Source organism: Artibeus jamaicensis, unplaced genomic scaffold (genome assembly GCF_021234435.1).
Source record: "Artibeus jamaicensis isolate MK-2021 breed Jamaican fruit bat unplaced genomic scaffold, CSHL_Jam_final contig_525, whole genome shotgun sequence".
Taxonomy (NCBI): domain Eukaryota; kingdom Metazoa; phylum Chordata; class Mammalia; order Chiroptera; family Phyllostomidae; genus Artibeus; species Artibeus jamaicensis.
The window spans coordinates 10,281,179-10,297,769 of NW_026521874.1; the positions used below are offsets into that span (position 1 = coordinate 10,281,179).

Consider the following 16,591-nt stretch of genomic DNA (forward strand, 5'->3'; position numbering starts at 1 on the left):
AAATCACCAATGGCCAAAACTGACGTCTTTGTCTGGATCAAGGAAAATTTTAGTAAAACTGGGAGAAAAACATCATAGAAAAAATTTTCCTTGCAGACTATAAAAATTCATCTAGTTAAACATAGGGGTATGTATATTTTCAATCACCTTGATCTGAACACCTCCCTCCAAGAAAAACTATCTACATCTTTAAACTGCGGTGGCCTCCTATTGGATGAGAGGAATGTTAAGGTGGCTTTTCCTGGTTCACCGCATTCCAGGTGAGCTCGGCAATCCACTCGCGAGCAACCCTTTTGAAATGGCCTGACTGCATAAGGAGCTTTCCAGTCCTGCAGTCTTACAGAGTGACCGCAGTAGCCACTCTATGGCTCAATGGGAGCACTGACCAAACACGGACAAGGTGGCACCTTAGGACAGAACGTCGCCAGTCTGATTCTAGGAGAGCAGTGTGCTCTAAGCTCTGTGTGGTACCCACCAGCCCATAGGAAAAGCCTCATGGACAAGGAAAGTCCCGTGGCGCTGTAACGAGCCTCTGCCGACACTGGCCATACTTAGCACTTTTATGGTCTCGCTCAGGAAAAGAAGAGGTCGCTGCACCAGAGCAAACATTTTAAATCATTGCTTTATTTTACTATTTGTTCAACAGCAAAGTTCATTCCATTCCTCTCAAGGTGGATCTTGAAGTGTTCCTTTCCTCGTTCTGAATAAAAAAGTAATGAAGAAAAAGCCTGTACTTTTGGAGACCTAGAATCTTGTTTATGCTAAGAAGCTTTTGACTGCAATTTCGTGTTGCAATTATTTCCTGCTGGCATCTCGGTGGTCACACGGAGCTCCCCACCCTCCAGTGAAGATGGCCGCCCACGGCTACCACCATTGAAACCGAAAGTAAGTGGTGAAAAATGCACCTTGTACAATAAAAAAGTAGAAACCAATTCAATTTCCTTTTTTTTTTTTTTTTACGAATATAAAGTTTCTTGTAAATATGTACAGTCTTTTGAGCTAGTTCTATAGCAGGAAGCATTTCACAAATGAGACACAATATACATGTTCGGGGCTCTAGAAGCCCGTTCTCAGTGGAGATCCTAAATGAAATGCCAAGACTGAAAGACCAGTTTTCAGTGACCTTCCAAATACTTGTGGACCGAGAGACAAAAACTTCAGCAAACATTCAGTCGGACCTGCCCTGGGGGACGGAGGAGATGCAGTCTGACCCCAAAGACTCTAAGCAACACATGACACACGACAGCTTGACACTGGCCAAGGGTGCAACACCACGGAGGATCACGGGCGTTTCGGATGAGAAAGCACTTAGGTTAAGAGATGAGCAGGAAGGAGTCAGGACGAGGGCCAGGCTGCAATCTGGAAAGTGGTCTGTGGACACGTGGGTTGGAACACGGTCATGTCCACCTGCTGAGGTGGAAACAGGTCTACCGGCCAGCCTACCTGGGATGTGTCTTGGTTGTTGGAGACATGCCTAAGAGTCACGGAGAATCCGAAGCAACAGGTGCCTTGTGGGAGATTAAAGGCAGAAATAAGGCCGCTAGTTAGCTTGCCAACTGCAAAGCCTCTAAGTTGGTTCTTTACCAGTCGCCAGGAATTTACTGGTCGTCAGAGGGTAGACACAGGGTGAGCCGCGCTGCACCCGACGAGGACTTCCGGGCCCCGGCAGCGGGGAGGGAGCTGCGGCTCCCTTCCCAGACTTCCTGGTCTTGGTCTAGCCCTAGGGAAAGGCTCCTTTGGGAAGTCACAGTTTTGTGGGGTAGAACCGTGCTGGGCTTTGTGTGAACAGAGTGGTCCGTGTGGGAGTCGGCAGGAAGCGTGAACGTGTGAGGTGGCGGTTTGCTGAAATCCTTCTCTGGTCGTAAGGCTTGAGCGTTTGGTTTTGTTTGTTCAGTGCTACAGACTGCAGCTTGTGGTGGCCAGTGAGTCGGCAAGTCGTCAGAGGGTCTCGATTCGGCGGGAGCTATGGGATGGTGCTAGGACATTGGCAGAGCAACCCCAGGGGGCCGGCCAGGTCGGGGGCAGCACATGCAGTGGACCGCCATGCAGAACTCCGGGACGGGTCTCTTCCCCCCATCCCGGGGCAGGGGACAGCGTGCTGTCACGGACGGGAGGCGGCTGCCCCCAGTCCCCTCTCGGGCCCAGAGACCCATTAACGCTGGGCTCAGAGCAAATCTATTGCATGCTTTCCTGGCCAAAGCTACATGGAACGCGGGGACAGCAGGCTGGGGAGATGACACTGAGGGGCGGGGAGGGAAAGTTCCTCGAGGTCCCTTGGCCCCAAGTCACTGCCTCCGAGCTGAGGCCCGATGACCTCCGTACATTCTCAGCTGTGGGAGGGGAAGTCGTCAAGGCCCATAAAAGGCAATGAGAACAGTAAACATTTGGCTAAAATGTCACCCTGGGTAAAACAGGGCCATCTGTGAGAATGGGCAGGAATGAGGGTGAACCTACGGGAGTGCAGGCAGTTAGCCAACCGGCGGGGACTCTTCTACAATACGTTTCAGTAGCAAAGACCTGATGGCGTGATCTAGCTAAAAATGACTACAACAGGAAATACATTGCTGTTCAAATCTAGTAAGAATTCTGTTGTCTTTAAAAAAACAAGAAGGAAGGAAAGAAAGAAAAAACCTGGAAAATAAAAACCAACCCTAGGATCTTAAAGTAGCTGTTAATTAGGATTCTAACCACGTTGTATTGGGTGCCCGTCTGGTTTCCTTTGTGAACTGGTACAGGCTGGAGCTAGTACAAAGGTTCGTGAACGCTCTGAAAGAGTAACAAAGTGCGGCGAGGAGGACTGCAGGAGGGCGCCGAGCCTCAGCCCCCCCGCACCTCCTGGGTGCGGGGGTGTCCATGCTGAGGTGGGTCTGGGCCCAGCCGTGCCTTCGGGTGGCTGAGCAGATGGGCACTGGGGTCCCCTCCAGCAGAGTTCCATAGTGTGTCTGGTGTTTTCCTGCAGATTAAGATGAGGAGTTGGTTCTTCAGACTGAGATTTATACTGAAGACTGATCCCAGACCTAGGAGCAAAAGAAGGAGTGGTTTTTGCATAACCCAAACAGGAAGTCTGCAGCACCTCGCACCCCCCACCCCTCTCAGCTCTGCAGGGAGGTACCAAGTAGCAGAACCATCCTTCGAAGCTTGGAGTCCAACAGGGCCTGAAATTCAATGAAAAGTCCCCAAAGCTATCTGTGTATTTCTACTGCTTTGCGCGCCCCCCCCCGCCCCCGCAATCGCATCAGTGAAGCGGAGGAGATGAGGAAAAACCACTCCGACGGCCCTCCTCCTCCTCCCTGAACCGGCGCGCAGGTGGCATCGGAAGGAAAGACCATCCAGAACGGCAGCTTCTGGGGAGAAAAGGCTCCCAGTTCTTTAGAAGGCAGCCACTGGTAGCAGTTTCTGTGCAGCCTTCCAGGAAATTTTCTGATGTCCGCATATATTTGTATGTGTGTTTGAAAAGGGTAAGTCCTAGAACGTTTTGTACAGCATGTTAGGTGTGTGTAAGAAGAGAACACACACGCACATCTGCTTATGTGCACAGACACTCTAGAAACTGCTAAGGCCAGTTTCCTCCCAGGAAGGGCCCGATGCCTTTGGTAGCTGTTTCTTTCTTTGCTGGCTCTCACACTTCGAGGTGCACACTCACGCACACACGGTGCCCATTTGTTTAGGAGCCTCTTCTGAATGGATACATTTTCTCCCTAACTTCCTGTGTGACTCACCAAATCTGAACTGCAAACACAGTTCCTTTTTCCACCAGTGGCCCTGAAAGGACCCTGCATCCCAGTCACCCCTCTGGCCCCGGAAGGCGCCTCACCTTGTTTACCTGGGACAGGGGTGTCCTCACGGCCCCCGCAGGGAGCCGGCCCCTACTGCTGTCCTCGAACAGCCTCCCAGGGGAACGCTCCCTCCGAGTGCTGAGCACGCGGCCCGGGGACTTCTCCCGCTCCAGGGGGCGGCCAGGAGACTTGTCCCTGCGCAACTCCGTCCTCCCCTCTCGGTAGCGGTGGGGTGTGCTTGGCTCTCTCGGGTGGCTGGGACCTTCGGGTGGCGCTGGGCTGGAGGCCACACGCTTGGTGATGTGCTCGTTGTACGTTGGCGGGCCTCGCTTGTTGGGGCTGCTGGCAACAGGAGAGGGAGGGAGCACGAAGGAGTCACGACCCCAAAGGGGCGTTTTCTTCTCTGAGAAACCCCCACGCCGAGGCTCACCACCAGTTATGAGAAAAGGGTCCCACCTGGGGTTCTCCGGCTTTTTGTGTGCTTCGTTTCAGCAGGGAGGGCAGGGCGGAACACAAATACGACGACAAAAGGAAATCAAGCTTCCTGGTCTCGGAGCAAGCTTTTATGTACTGAGCACCTACTGTGTGCCAGGCCCAGCACTCAGCTCTTACTGTTGTTAAATCGTCACAACAGCACTACGAGCTGGGAACGAGCAGGGCCTCGTTGTACAGACAAGAAAATCGAGACAAAGACAGGCTGGCAGCTGGCCCCAGCTGGTGGACCAGAGACAGGGACTTCAGTACAGGTCAGTGTGATGTCACGATCCCCACACTGTGTGCTCTGGCCTACTGTTTCCCTGAGCCCAGGAAGCACAGGGGGAAGCCTTCATTCAGAGGTTAAGCCTGCGCGAAGGCCCAGTGTAAGGGAGCAGTTTTCAGAAAGCCTGTTCTCATCACTGTCAGCTGTCATTTCTGTGCCAGTCCTGGGCCTGGTGTTTGGTCACCCTCCAGGTGGCTTTCTAAGTCCTTGTGGCAACCCAGTGCTGATGTGAGAGGTGTAGGGATCAGGCCTGATATAATTAGGAAATTGAGCAGCGCAGATAAAAACAGTGTAGCTGGCTCAAAAAAATGTCCTGGGCCCCAGAGGTTGATGGTTAATAACCAAACAGTTAGAAGTACTGAGGCATTTTTGCACAGACCCTGCACCCAGTCCTGGCCTGGGTATTTCAGACGACAATTTCTGCACACATGTGCCTAACCATCTCCATGGAGAAACCATCTCCAGAACTTCAGAGAGAACTGAATGCAGCCTTCCCAGTTAATTCTTCCCAACCCTATGACCAGGAAAAGCACCGAGGTCCTCGTTATCCCAGAACAGTTAGTGGTGGGAGAAGGCAACCTACTTAAAATGGCAACAAAACTTTATAGTGAATCCACTTGGAGACATATTCTCATTGACTGGGGCTTTATCTTGGAAAGTAAAAATAGAAATCAGGAACATTGATTTTATCCTAGATGTTTTTAAAGCTAAACTATAATTACATGCTGATTCTAAGAATGAACCGAGCATGACTCCCATACTGATTCCGTCTGCGGCACTTTTCTCAGCGACACCGTGTGCCGACCCGCTACCCGACACCCTCTCCTTCGACGTTGGCTTTCGCAGGAAATCAAGGCATTTCTTCTAAACTATCTGAGAGCATTATTGGTTTTCCCAAAGGCTTATTATAGTCCTTGAAATCCAAATCCTTCTCTTGGGAACATGTTATCTGTTGATTTTCTTTCTCCAGTTACCGGGCTGATGGTACCAGAACCTCTTCTGTCGACACCTGAGCCTGAGAGCACCCGAGCAGCAGCACCGCCCCTCGCTGCGGGGGAGACTCGAGAGAGCAAGTTCAAGGCCACGTCCAGACAGATGCCTGTTTTTACTGACTGACTGACTTTTCTAGTCCTTACCTGGGGATATGTTGGTCTTTTTTTAAAATTTATTTTAGAGGAAGAGGAAGAAAGAGAAACACAGATGTGAGACAGAAACATTGATAGCTTGTCCTCCATACGCGCCCTCACCAGGGACTGAACCCGCAGCCTAGGTACGTGTCCTGACTGGGAATCGAACCCGCAACCCTTTGGTCTGCAGGATGATGCAGCAACTAACGGAGCCACCTGGCTAGGACCAGATGCCTATTTTTATAAATAAAGTTTTATTGGAACGCAGCCATGCCCATCTGGTTATGCACTGTCTGTGGCTGCCTTCACACTACAGTGGAGCTGAGTGGTTGAGACAGAGACCATATGGCACACGAAGCCGGAAATATTTACTATCTGGACCTGTACAGACAGTGTCTGCCAGTTCCTGCTCTACAGCGAGGCGGAGGCTGGTGAGCAGCGATCACGTGACAAGCGGTCAGTCCCTTGTGCAGTTTCACGTCATTCTCTTGCTTCCCAGTGCAACTCTCACTAAAGATTAAGATAAATGCTCGAGCCAGAAGCCCCCTGTGTTTGAGTGTGCAGCAACAAAATGCAGTAACTGGGATTTCAACAGCTTGAAATCAAGGTTTATATTCATCTCTGGTAATGTGGCTTTAAGATATGGCAGACGAGTAACACAATGAATCCCAAGTAGGAGGATTATATTAAGTCTGTTTGTAATAGAAGAGAAATTATAAAATGTGTCCACAGGGGCCCATCATAAAGCAAGTGAGAGGGAGCTTACTGCCCAGGGGAAGAAAGATGGCTCAAGAAAGGCCATTGGGGATGTCAGCTCAGATTAATGGAATGAAAGAAAACACCCATCATTCCAGGCCGAGCGGGCAATCTTCCAGCTCTGTACCCATTAATAACCAATGATCTTCCAAGTCAGTTTTATGCTTCTTGCAGAGCTGCATTTCCCGCTCTACTAAACAGACCAGGGCGACGCGGCCCACAGGGCAGCTTCGGAGCCAGACCGAGCCTGCCCGGCACAGATTTGGCCTCGTCCTCTTGCCCACACATTGGGGGGAAAATTTTCAGTTTATTGAACGTTTCATGTAACTGCACCCAAGTGTTGCCGAGCTGGGTAGTGACCTTTTAATTCTAGTTTCCATAACCTGGGGATCAGACTGTTCCTTTCTCATGACTCGTGTCTTGTGACTGGAGTTTGTTTTGTTTCATAGTGTCTGTACTCCTTGTATCTTTCAAGGGCTGTTTTGTAAACAGATGATGTACTTCTCCACTGAAAACACAATCATTAAAAACAAAAACCAGCGCAGTCCCTCATCCTCTCACCGTGCAAAATCTCGGACTCTGCGTTCTGACCTGCTCAGAGCGGTCAGCAGCCGAAAGACCATTTTCTAAGCCAAGAGGCAGCTAAAGACTAACTGCTGATTTTCTGGACACGCCTGGCAACAGCAGGAAAGCAACGACATTATTTCTGCCCCGTGTTCACAGGAATGGAACCGGTTTTGACTACAGGAAAAGTAACACATTACAGAGACAATACACAGTCACACAAGGAAGGTGCCTGGCCCCCTAGTGAGGCAATGGAGAAGAAATCTAATTACAGCACTTTGATTTGTTCTTCGCATGACTTGGGGCTACTTAGATGAAATCTAGATAAAGAAAATGAAAATTACTTAAATGAAATCTAAAGTTTTCAGGGGAAGGCTGCAGTCTGTTGAGCAGCTGGTTATTCGGCACTGGTCACATAGCAAGTCCCTGGGGCTGAAGTCGCACTGACCAAGCATTCCTGACTCACATGTATACTTAAGCACAAAAAAAAGAGAGAGAGAGAGAGACAGACAGACTGCGCGTTAGGACAGGTAGCAAACACAAGGCCCACCTGGTTGCATCCAGCCCGGCACCTCGTTCCTACCCGATGGCAGCGCTGAGCTCCGTGCCCCTAGTTAAGGAGTGGTTACATTCATACAGTCTTAAAATTACATGTGGCCCTTTGAAGGCAACCACGAGGCTGATGTGGCCCCCAGTGAAAATGAGTTTGACACCCCTGCGTTAGGATAAAGCCTCAGAAGATTAAATCGATGATTCTCTCCTGCAAGATCTAAGCCTTTTGCAATATTAGAGGTGACTTCTCCACCAAACCGAGAGTCCCTTCAGAATAAAAGTGTCTCCTTCACCTGAGCATCCCGGCCCAGGCACTGGGTCTGGCACATGGCGAGGGTCCACGTAACTCTTTATAGGGTAGACACATGGGTTTGTAAACCAGTCCAAAAATCAAACTCCGAGATCCCTTAAATAGTCCCCGGGGTTAAATAATCTCTGACCTTCCTGTGGACTGAGAACTTCAACCCTACACATTTCAGACCTACGTGTCCAGCGGGATCTGGGCCCCGGCCCTTTGTGTCCAGACAAGGTCAGGCCCATTTCCATACAACGCTGGTGCGACTGCAGAAGGGTTTGGCCTCCACGGAGGAAAACTCAGGAACATCCATCACAACTACAAACACACAGCTGTTTCTAGGAATCTATCCTGCAGGTAGACTCCTAAGCAGGCGAAATGACAACACGACACAGGCGCCAAATCATGCGGTACAGCAACACGAGAAACAGCCCAAACACCCACTGAGAAAGACGCGGTTAAATGAGCTAAGGTCATGGGAAGGAAGGCTGTGTAGGCACAAAAACAGAATAAAGAACTACCTCTCACACCGACATGGCCCGACCTCCCTCCGAGACAAGTTAAGGTTTGCAAGGATGCGCAGTGTGCGATCACCCGCAAGAGGAAGAAGGGGCAGAGCACGTCCAGAACAGCAGAGCGGGGACCTCCCGAAACCTGCTCCTCCGTGAAAGCAACAAGAACACTGACAAAAACTGTCAAAATCAACTTTTCTGAACTCTGGAAATTAAACAAAGGCCTGCAACAATTCGAAGAGCATTTATGCAAGAAAAACGGCCGAATCTCAGTAAGAACAACAAGCTGTGTGACATTTTAACTTGACCTATCCCCACCCGCTTCTCCCCAGAGCAGCGGTGGTGCTGACGGCAACAGCCCTGGAACCGCGGGCGCCCATCAGGACTGAAGCTCCCCAGGAAACTCACAGCCTGACCTCTCTGATTACTCTTTGGGGAAGACCATTATCAGGGCTGGTTTTCCTTCTTCCCAGCTTAGGGGCTACCTCACGAGAAAACTCCATCCCCAGAAACTTCACCATCAGCCATAACAAAGAATACAAACCTCATAGACTTAGGCTGGGACAGTCACCAAATAAACAGCAACTGCAAACCCAGGGAAGGGGAAAAGATTTTTCAGAGTTACCACATTATATTATTTGAGATGTTTGGTTTTCAACAACAACAAAAAAACACAAGACATGCAAAGAAAGAGAAAAATATGTGTAGGCTCCTATTTCTTCCAGGGACTCTTCCCTGACCCCCAAGCCCAGGCAGGGGGCCTCCTCCGAGCTCCCAGGATGCCTTGAACAGCCTCAGTGGCAGCCTCGCCCCTGTAGGCTACGCTGGAATCGCCTGAATGCATGTGTCTCTGCCCTGGAGCTTCGTCAGGGAGGAGATGCTTCTGGCTCATTCACTGCTAAACCTCCCACACTGTCCAACTAGCCTGGTAGAATATCTGCTAAAGCAGTGAATGCATAATTCATGCTCCATTGCAAACAGAGCCACTGAATGCACCCACCGGAAAAAGGCCAGATGTCTCCATCCACCTTTTGTAAGGAGACATTTAAAAATTCTCCTGCCACTCCCGGTGAGTACATCCTGTCAAGGCTGTAGATCTCAGAGAAACAAGTGGCTTGAGCTTGACTATTGGGAAACCTCCAGCCAGCTTAGCAAGATTTCCTTCTGCTTTGCAGAGAGCACTTGGAACCCCTGTAATTAGGAAGTGGAGGGGCACAGTACCTGCGGGAGGTGGAGGGACCCCGGTGGTGGTCGGTGCCGGACTCCTTCACGAGGTTGCCTTTGCAGCAAATGACCCTCAGTTTATCCTGGTATGAGGACGCCAGGTAAATCGCTCCCGAGGAAATCGCAGGGCCCAGGTAGCGTGGGTTTGGGATTTCCAAATACGCTCGGGCAGGGGTTCTGCAGAGGACCAAACAAGAGTTGGTGTTGCAGGTTAGCTCCTCCACTGGGTGAGAAAGGAAGTAACAGACACCCAGCCCCAACCCCCGACCCCAAAAGCCCAGCTCTTCAGAGCCTGGAGGACAGGGCTTACCCCAGAGAGGAGCGCGCCTGGATCTCAATCACTTCGAGTGAGTTGAAGTGGGTCACGAACAGATAGGGCTCTCTGTAGGCTGCACGGCCCCCACGGAGGAAGAGTGTGGAGGAAGGGGTGAAAGAAAGAAAATCAAAACCTGCCTGCAATGCATCCTTGGCCCCAGCAATCCCACCTAAAGGAGTGACATTCACGTGCCGGGAGAATGACGCATGGGCTGGTGTGCTTACTGCCATGTTCTTAGAGCAGAAGATGCTCTAAGCATTCTAGGTAGGGGGTCCGCTAAAGAAATCATGCTACATCTATGTAATTCTGCATAGCTGTAAAAATGCAGGAAGGAGCTCTCCATGCACTGATATGGGGGTGGAAATCTGAGGTGTGCAGTTTTGGTGCATAAAGCAAGATGGCCCAGAGTAATGTGTGAAGTGTGCTACTGTGATGATAAAGAAGGGGTGGGGGGGTAAGGATATGTTTTTTATGTCTCTGTATTTGCATAAAGCCCTAAAAGGATAGGACACTCATCATTCTTTTTTTCTCTTGAGGGAGCGGGGATGAAGAATTTGGAAGACAGGTGATATGGATGAGACTTTTCATTGTATATGTTTTAAAATTTTTGATTGTACACATTTTTGAAAAAATTTAAAAAGACTGGGTTCATAGGTAATTAGATATTTCTGGTCTTACTACTATATATACAGTATCACTGAAACTCCAGGATATGACTGGAGCTGTTTTCTTTCTTAAAGGGAAAAGAAGATTATCACTCTTATTCCTTGTGGTAAACTTTCCTTTGGTATTTGACCACTGGCCGTGCCGACCGAGGCCCCAGTGGCGTCTCCTTGCCTTGACTCCGGGCTCCTCTGTGGCCTGCCCTAAGCAGTAGGTGACGGTGCAGGAGACGAGGCCCGACAGCCTCCACCGGGCCCACACGGAGAGGAACCGAGGCCTCCAGCCACCGGCCCCGGCCGAGCTCCCACCCACTGCACCGATCGTCACCATGTTTGTGAGGCCACAGCTTTCCAGTTGTCCCTGTGGTCCCGCTGACACCACAGGAAGCAGAACTGTCCAGGCAACCACAGAATCTTGGGCAATAAGTTGTTGCTGTGTTAAGGCACTAAGTTTTGAAACTTGATATGCAGCAAAAGATAAAGGAAAAAGCCTCTAAGGGAATTTCACTGTAATGGTAACTCAGAAAAGTCACACGGTTAAGCATGTATGTATTCCTATGTATGGGTGAATATATATGTAGTTCCACTTTTACAACTTGTGAGCAGGGGATACCATTTGACAAGTGTATAGATTAGTAGAAGATGTTCATCACAGTGTCATTTACACTTACAGAAAGAATGGCCATGACCTCAGTGCTCTGCCCAATTACGGCTGATAATATTGATAGGTATTCAGTTATGCCATGAATACTATACTGCCTTTGAAATAAACTCACAGGGAATGGTCCCCTTTCTATCATGGGAACCCAACAAATACTTCACAATGGCTGGTGGGTTGGGCTGATACCTTTTGTCAAGCCTCAGAATCTTTGCCCTGGGCACTTACTCGGGTGACAATTACATGTGACACTTGGTATCCAGGGGAATCCACAAGCACAGTGCTTAGGGCCACCCCCAATTCCTCCCCAGGACACCAGCCACGGACAGAAAGGGGCCCTGCACACCTTGCCTCACTTACCGAAGGCCAGAGGTAAGCGACTCCACTTGAGATCGTCTGTGCGGCTACGTCTTCCGTAAGAATCCACGAACACCCCAAATTCTGCAAGGAGTCAGAGCCCGGGGGCATGGTCAGCACAGCAGAGGTGGGGTGTCAACGGCACACACGTGACGGAAGAGGAAGGAATCGGGCCCGGGGACAACTGGGCAGATTTCACTGAACCGTTAAAACCTAAGGACCTCTGCTGAGCCTGATTTATTAGAAAAAGTGGGTCTGAGTGGAAGTGGGGGGAGAGGAAGAGGATAAGGACAGGAGGGTAGAGAGATGGGGAGGGAGGAGGAGAGACAGAGACCCAGAGACAGGGAGGAAGAGAAAGGAAGACCCAGAAATTTGGGAAGAAAAGAGAAATATCAAGAGAAAGAAAAGGAAGAAAACAGAGAAAAAATAAGGAGAGAAAGAAGCGAAAACAGAGAAGGAAAGAATGGCCTGCTGTTTGGACAGAACAGAACCGGGTTAGCGCCCTGGTGGGGAACAGGCGGGGGCCCCGAGGGGGCCTCTGTGGCCGAGGGAACGATATTCTCTGCACTCCCAGCAGGACCGCCCCGCCCCGCCCCGGAGTCCCACTGACCAGCCCACAGCCCCCGGTGGCCCCGGTCTGGGACTCCTGGGGCCCAGCAGCATTCAAAACAGCAGTGAGCGGCAGGCCCGGACTCACCGTGGAAGCAGAGCAGGTACTCCTCCCGCTGCCCTGCGCTGTTCACCTGCACGATTGAGACAGGGAAACTGTTGGAAGAGGAGGCGAACACAGCAGGCGCCAAGGAATGGTCGTTCTTATCCAGGAATTCTGAAAAGGCAGGTGAGAAGCGGGGCTTCAGGAGTGGGCTCGAGACAGTGGCAGAGCCGGAGCAGCGTGCGGGCTGGGGAGGACTCGGGCCCTACCCTCAAGCGTGTACTGCTTCATGTCGATCTCGTAGAATTTATTGGTTCCGATGAGGATACTGTAGTTGGTGAAGTGGATACAGCTGCAGGGCTCTGAGGTCTCTATCTCCTGAGACAGAGGAGAGAGAGGAGGATGTGAGCGTTGACCCAAGGCAGCCGTGCCTCTGCTGCCCTCCTGTTTCCGCCTTCGGCACCTAACCGAGCCTTGCGAACGGCCGCCAGCAGACTTGTTCAAGCTGTAGATGAAGGTACACAGGCCGGACCACCTTTTCATGCCCCTCACAAGGACTGGGGGTCCCTTCGCTACCTCTGAATTCTTTGCAACCCCAGACTAAGAAAATAATGCCAAATTATAGCCCTAAAAAGTCATCAACACCATTTCAATGAAAGGGTAGCATTCAAAGAGCTTTAAAAATACAACATCCTCATCAGAGGAAAAAACCTGGAGAAATACACCAACTCCTAACAGTGGTGGCTGGAGGGAGTGGGTTCAGTCTCCTCCTTTCTTCGAGCTTCTCAGCTTCTACTCAGAACCTACGTTACCTACGTAGGTATTATCATCATCGCTATCGTCATCCGCCTGAATTATCTGCTTCCTCGTTACTTCCACTTGTTTTCAGGCCACTCCTAATGGCTTCAGCAACCTGGACATGCTTACTCAAAAGGGTGGCCAGGAACTATATAGAAACAATGATTCTTGAGAATCCTCCTGAAACTAACAGTTCAAGCTCTAATCAGCATTATCATGTCCACTAATATTTACTGATCACCTACGAAGGGAGAGGAAACTCTTAGACAGCATGACCTAATAAAATGGTAGGGGAAATCAAACTTCAGTCTTGGCCTCGGCTTTACAACTTAGGACCTCAGCCAGCTGCGATCAACTGTATTCCCTGGAACGGGACGGCCGCACCTGCTTTAGTGCAAGGTGTGGTGAAAGGTGTCTCTCAAGCGGTCAGCTCGGTCTCTGGTACCAGCAGGTGCCCAGCCAAACTCTAGAGCAAACTAACAGGAGCCTGCCCAGGACGAAGCAGTTCCACTAAGAGTCCTGACCCACATGTATATTCATCTCTCATTCCACTTTGGAGACGAATCGTGAAAGTGCCTGAAATGAATCAGGCTTGTGGGGGGTGGGACATCCTCGCCTCGGGACAGCGGACGGCCTTCTCCAGAAGCCAGGCACACGTAAGGGTCTGCTGTGCACCCTGTCCACTCTGCAGTCTTCATCACAGCTCACTCTGCACTGGGGAGAACCAGCTCCCTGGCTGCATTCCAGAAGACGGCTAGCACCAGCTTTTCTAAGGTTATTAATAGAAACTTCTAGGATCTGAGAAAGACTCTACTAAGTGCCACCAGGGACTGCCAGCTTCTCAGAGAGATCACCTTCCTTTTTTTCTGCTGGTTCAAAAAAGCATCTCCTCCACCAGCCAACTTCCTTTTTGCCTTGACAAAAGGCTGGATTCATTGGGCTGGCTGGAGAGGCAGCTACAAACAGCAGAAGGAAACGGAGAGAAGAAATCTGCAGCTACCAGCTTCCTCCAAGAAGGAAGGGTCTGTCTGTGTCTCTCTCTCCAAGGAGGTCACCCAGGCTAAAGGGCGCAGGTGAAGGGACCAGGCTCGTGCTGCTCCTGAAACAACACACTTTCCACGCCGGCTTGTGGGCAGAGCAGATGGACCAGGCCCAGCACTTACTTTCCGAATGCAGTATTTGCTGAGGTTTTCATTGTAGCGGAGAATGACGACTTTGTTGGGCATGGCTGCACAGATGCAGAGCCCGTTCTCAATCTGAAAAGCAATCAGAGAGAAAAGGAAAGCGTGTCACTGGTGTGTACACTGACTCCGCAGCAAAACTAGGAAAAGAACATCAATTTAGAGCAGGGTCTCTCAACTTCAGCACCACTGACCCTTTGAACCAGACAACTGTCTGTGGTGAGGGGCTTTTCGGTGCATTGTAGGATATTGAGCAGCAACCCTGGGCTCTGCCTACTCGATGCCAACGTACAATGGCCAGTATAACAAGCAAAGATGTCTCCAGACGCTGCCCATTGTCCCTGGGGGGGCAGACTCACCCCTGGCTGAGAACCACTACTTTAACAAAAACGAAGAGAAGGCTCAGAAAATCCACCTGCCCCCCCCCCATGCACATGTCGTATGTGTGTGTGTGTGTGCCTTTTGCTCGAGACAGATTCTTTTGACAATATTCTACCCTCAGGGAGGGAAAGGCAGTAGACATTGCTCTAAGAATTTAGAGAAGATTTTGGCCCAAAGAGAAAAGTTCTTAGCTAAGAGCTCTATATAGAGTTCTACATCAAAGTTCTATTTTTCTAGAGTAGCTGAATCCCTCTTACTTCACCTTCTACACCAAGATCTTTGTCATTTCATCAAGGACAAATAAAAGCTTATTCAAATCAGTCCTGAAATGTAGGTGGCCAGTAGGGTTGGTGGAGAGGGGGTGGAACAGGGGAAGAATATACAGGAAAATGCAAATTGTTGGTAAGGTTCTATTTCTAGGGCTGAGCAGTAAGTTTGTGGATGTTTACAACATTATTGGGTGTTATAATTTTAGTGTTATAATTTTATAATTTACATATATACTCCATACATTTTTTTAGTATCTCAAACATTGTGATGAAATTAACACAATTTTTGAAACTAAGATGCACATTTCTAAGTGACTCATCATTCACAGAAAAAACATATCATAAAGAAACTTAAAAATATGAATTTTTAATGAAAAAAATGAAAGAAATGTACAGGGTGCAACTAAAATTGTAGTTAGAGGAAAATGCATAGCCCTAAAATGCTTATTAACAAAAAAGGCCTAAAAACTAATGAGTTAAACACTGTGCCAGCAGAGGCCCCGGGGAGCCCACCTTGCCAGCAGCAAACAAGTGGCAGCCCTTGACAGCTTCGAACACGTTGGGCGAGACGTCTGGCTGGGCGGGAAGGTGAGACTGCGCCAGCGACTGCTTCACTTTCTTCACGTCGACAAGACACAGGGCCCGCTCTTCTCCTGAAGGGAAAAGGAAGGGCTTCTTGGTCAGTGTGAGGCCATGAAGCAGAGCCACGGATGGCAATTCTAACCTATTCACAACTAAAAGCCAGCAAAGCCACGCGGATGGGCAATTTCCCACAGATTCTCATGAGCACAGCTGAGGTCCAAGTTTTAGATCTCAAATGAAAACATCTGACTTCTTAGTCAAGATTCTGGGAGGAAAAATATTCTGCAGACAGAAACATATTTGGAGAAGGCGAGCTATACTTTTTAAACATGCTCCCCACCAAAGTAAGAATGCATTTGGAACAACGAGGGGACATTTTATAAAATGACAGGCTCGGACTACTCCAATGTGGCAACGTCATGAAAGATGAAAGAAAGGCTAAGGATTTGTTCAGGTAACGGAGACTATAAAGAGACGTGCCTAGAAGCAGTGCACACTCCCCAGCTGGATCCGGAATTAGGAAAATAAACACCACGCTCTACAGGACGTGACTCTGGGCTGTACATCAGACCAATGTATTCCAGCAGGGGTTGACTCCATGAACCATAACTGCACCACAGGAAACTATTCTTTGTGATGCTATCACAGTGGGTTTGTGCCCTGACCAATGGTTCCAAACCCACATATAACACCACGAGCAAACCCTCCTGTAAACTGTGGACTTCAGGTGACAATGATGTGTAGTGCAGGGTCGTCAACTGTAATGAGTGTACCTTCTGGTGGGGGACGGCTGTGTGTGGTTGGGGGCAATCTCCGTACTTTCTGTGCAGTTTGGTGTGATCCTAAAACTTCTCTAAAGAATAAAGTCAAGGAGAAAAGGAAGAAAAGGAAGAAAAAGCAGTAAGAAGAGAGAAACAAACACCCAAAGCAAGCAAGCAGAGGAAAAGAGCTGAAAGACCAAGAGAAGTCAGTTCCTGACCACATTAGTTCAGCCCCTGGACCCACCCAGCTATGTCTAAAACAAGACCTAACTGTGGATGTTTTGAACACGGAGACAATAAATTACTGTTTTCCCTTTTAAAAAAAAAGACTACCCCAACAGAGAGAGAGGAAAAAACTTTTGCCATGGTCACATGAGAGAATGCCCTTGTTCTTTGATGACAATGTGA

At 49.5% G+C, this 16,591-nt stretch overlaps 1 protein-coding gene across 10 annotated transcripts in view; it reads right to left on the reverse strand.

Annotated features, from left to right (window-relative positions):
- Positions 1 to 603: 603 nt before the first annotated feature.
- CIT (citron rho-interacting serine/threonine kinase) overlaps positions 604 to 16,591 on the reverse strand; it is a 145,718-nt gene continuing 129,730 nt past the window's right edge. For 8 of the 10 annotated variants that reach the window (XM_037156201.2, XM_037156198.2, XM_037156200.2 and 5 more), the window contains 9 exons: positions 15,354 to 15,493; positions 14,173 to 14,265; positions 12,481 to 12,589; positions 12,257 to 12,385; positions 11,563 to 11,643; positions 9,877 to 9,955; positions 9,564 to 9,743; positions 3,815 to 4,118; positions 604 to 3,017 (listed from right to left, as the gene is read on the reverse strand). In XM_037156201.2, coding sequence (XP_037012096.1) covers positions 2,994 to 3,017; positions 3,815 to 4,118; positions 9,564 to 9,743; positions 9,877 to 9,955; positions 11,563 to 11,643; positions 12,257 to 12,385; positions 12,481 to 12,589; positions 14,173 to 14,265; positions 15,354 to 15,493 — 1,139 coding nt within the window. In that variant the 3' untranslated portion in view covers positions 604 to 2,993. The remainder of the gene's footprint in view (positions 3,018 to 3,814; positions 4,119 to 9,563; positions 9,744 to 9,876; positions 9,956 to 11,562; positions 11,644 to 12,256; positions 12,386 to 12,480; positions 12,590 to 14,172; positions 14,266 to 15,353; positions 15,494 to 16,591) is intronic. The other 2 variants (XM_037156194.2, XM_037156195.2) reach the window with 2 other exon arrangements.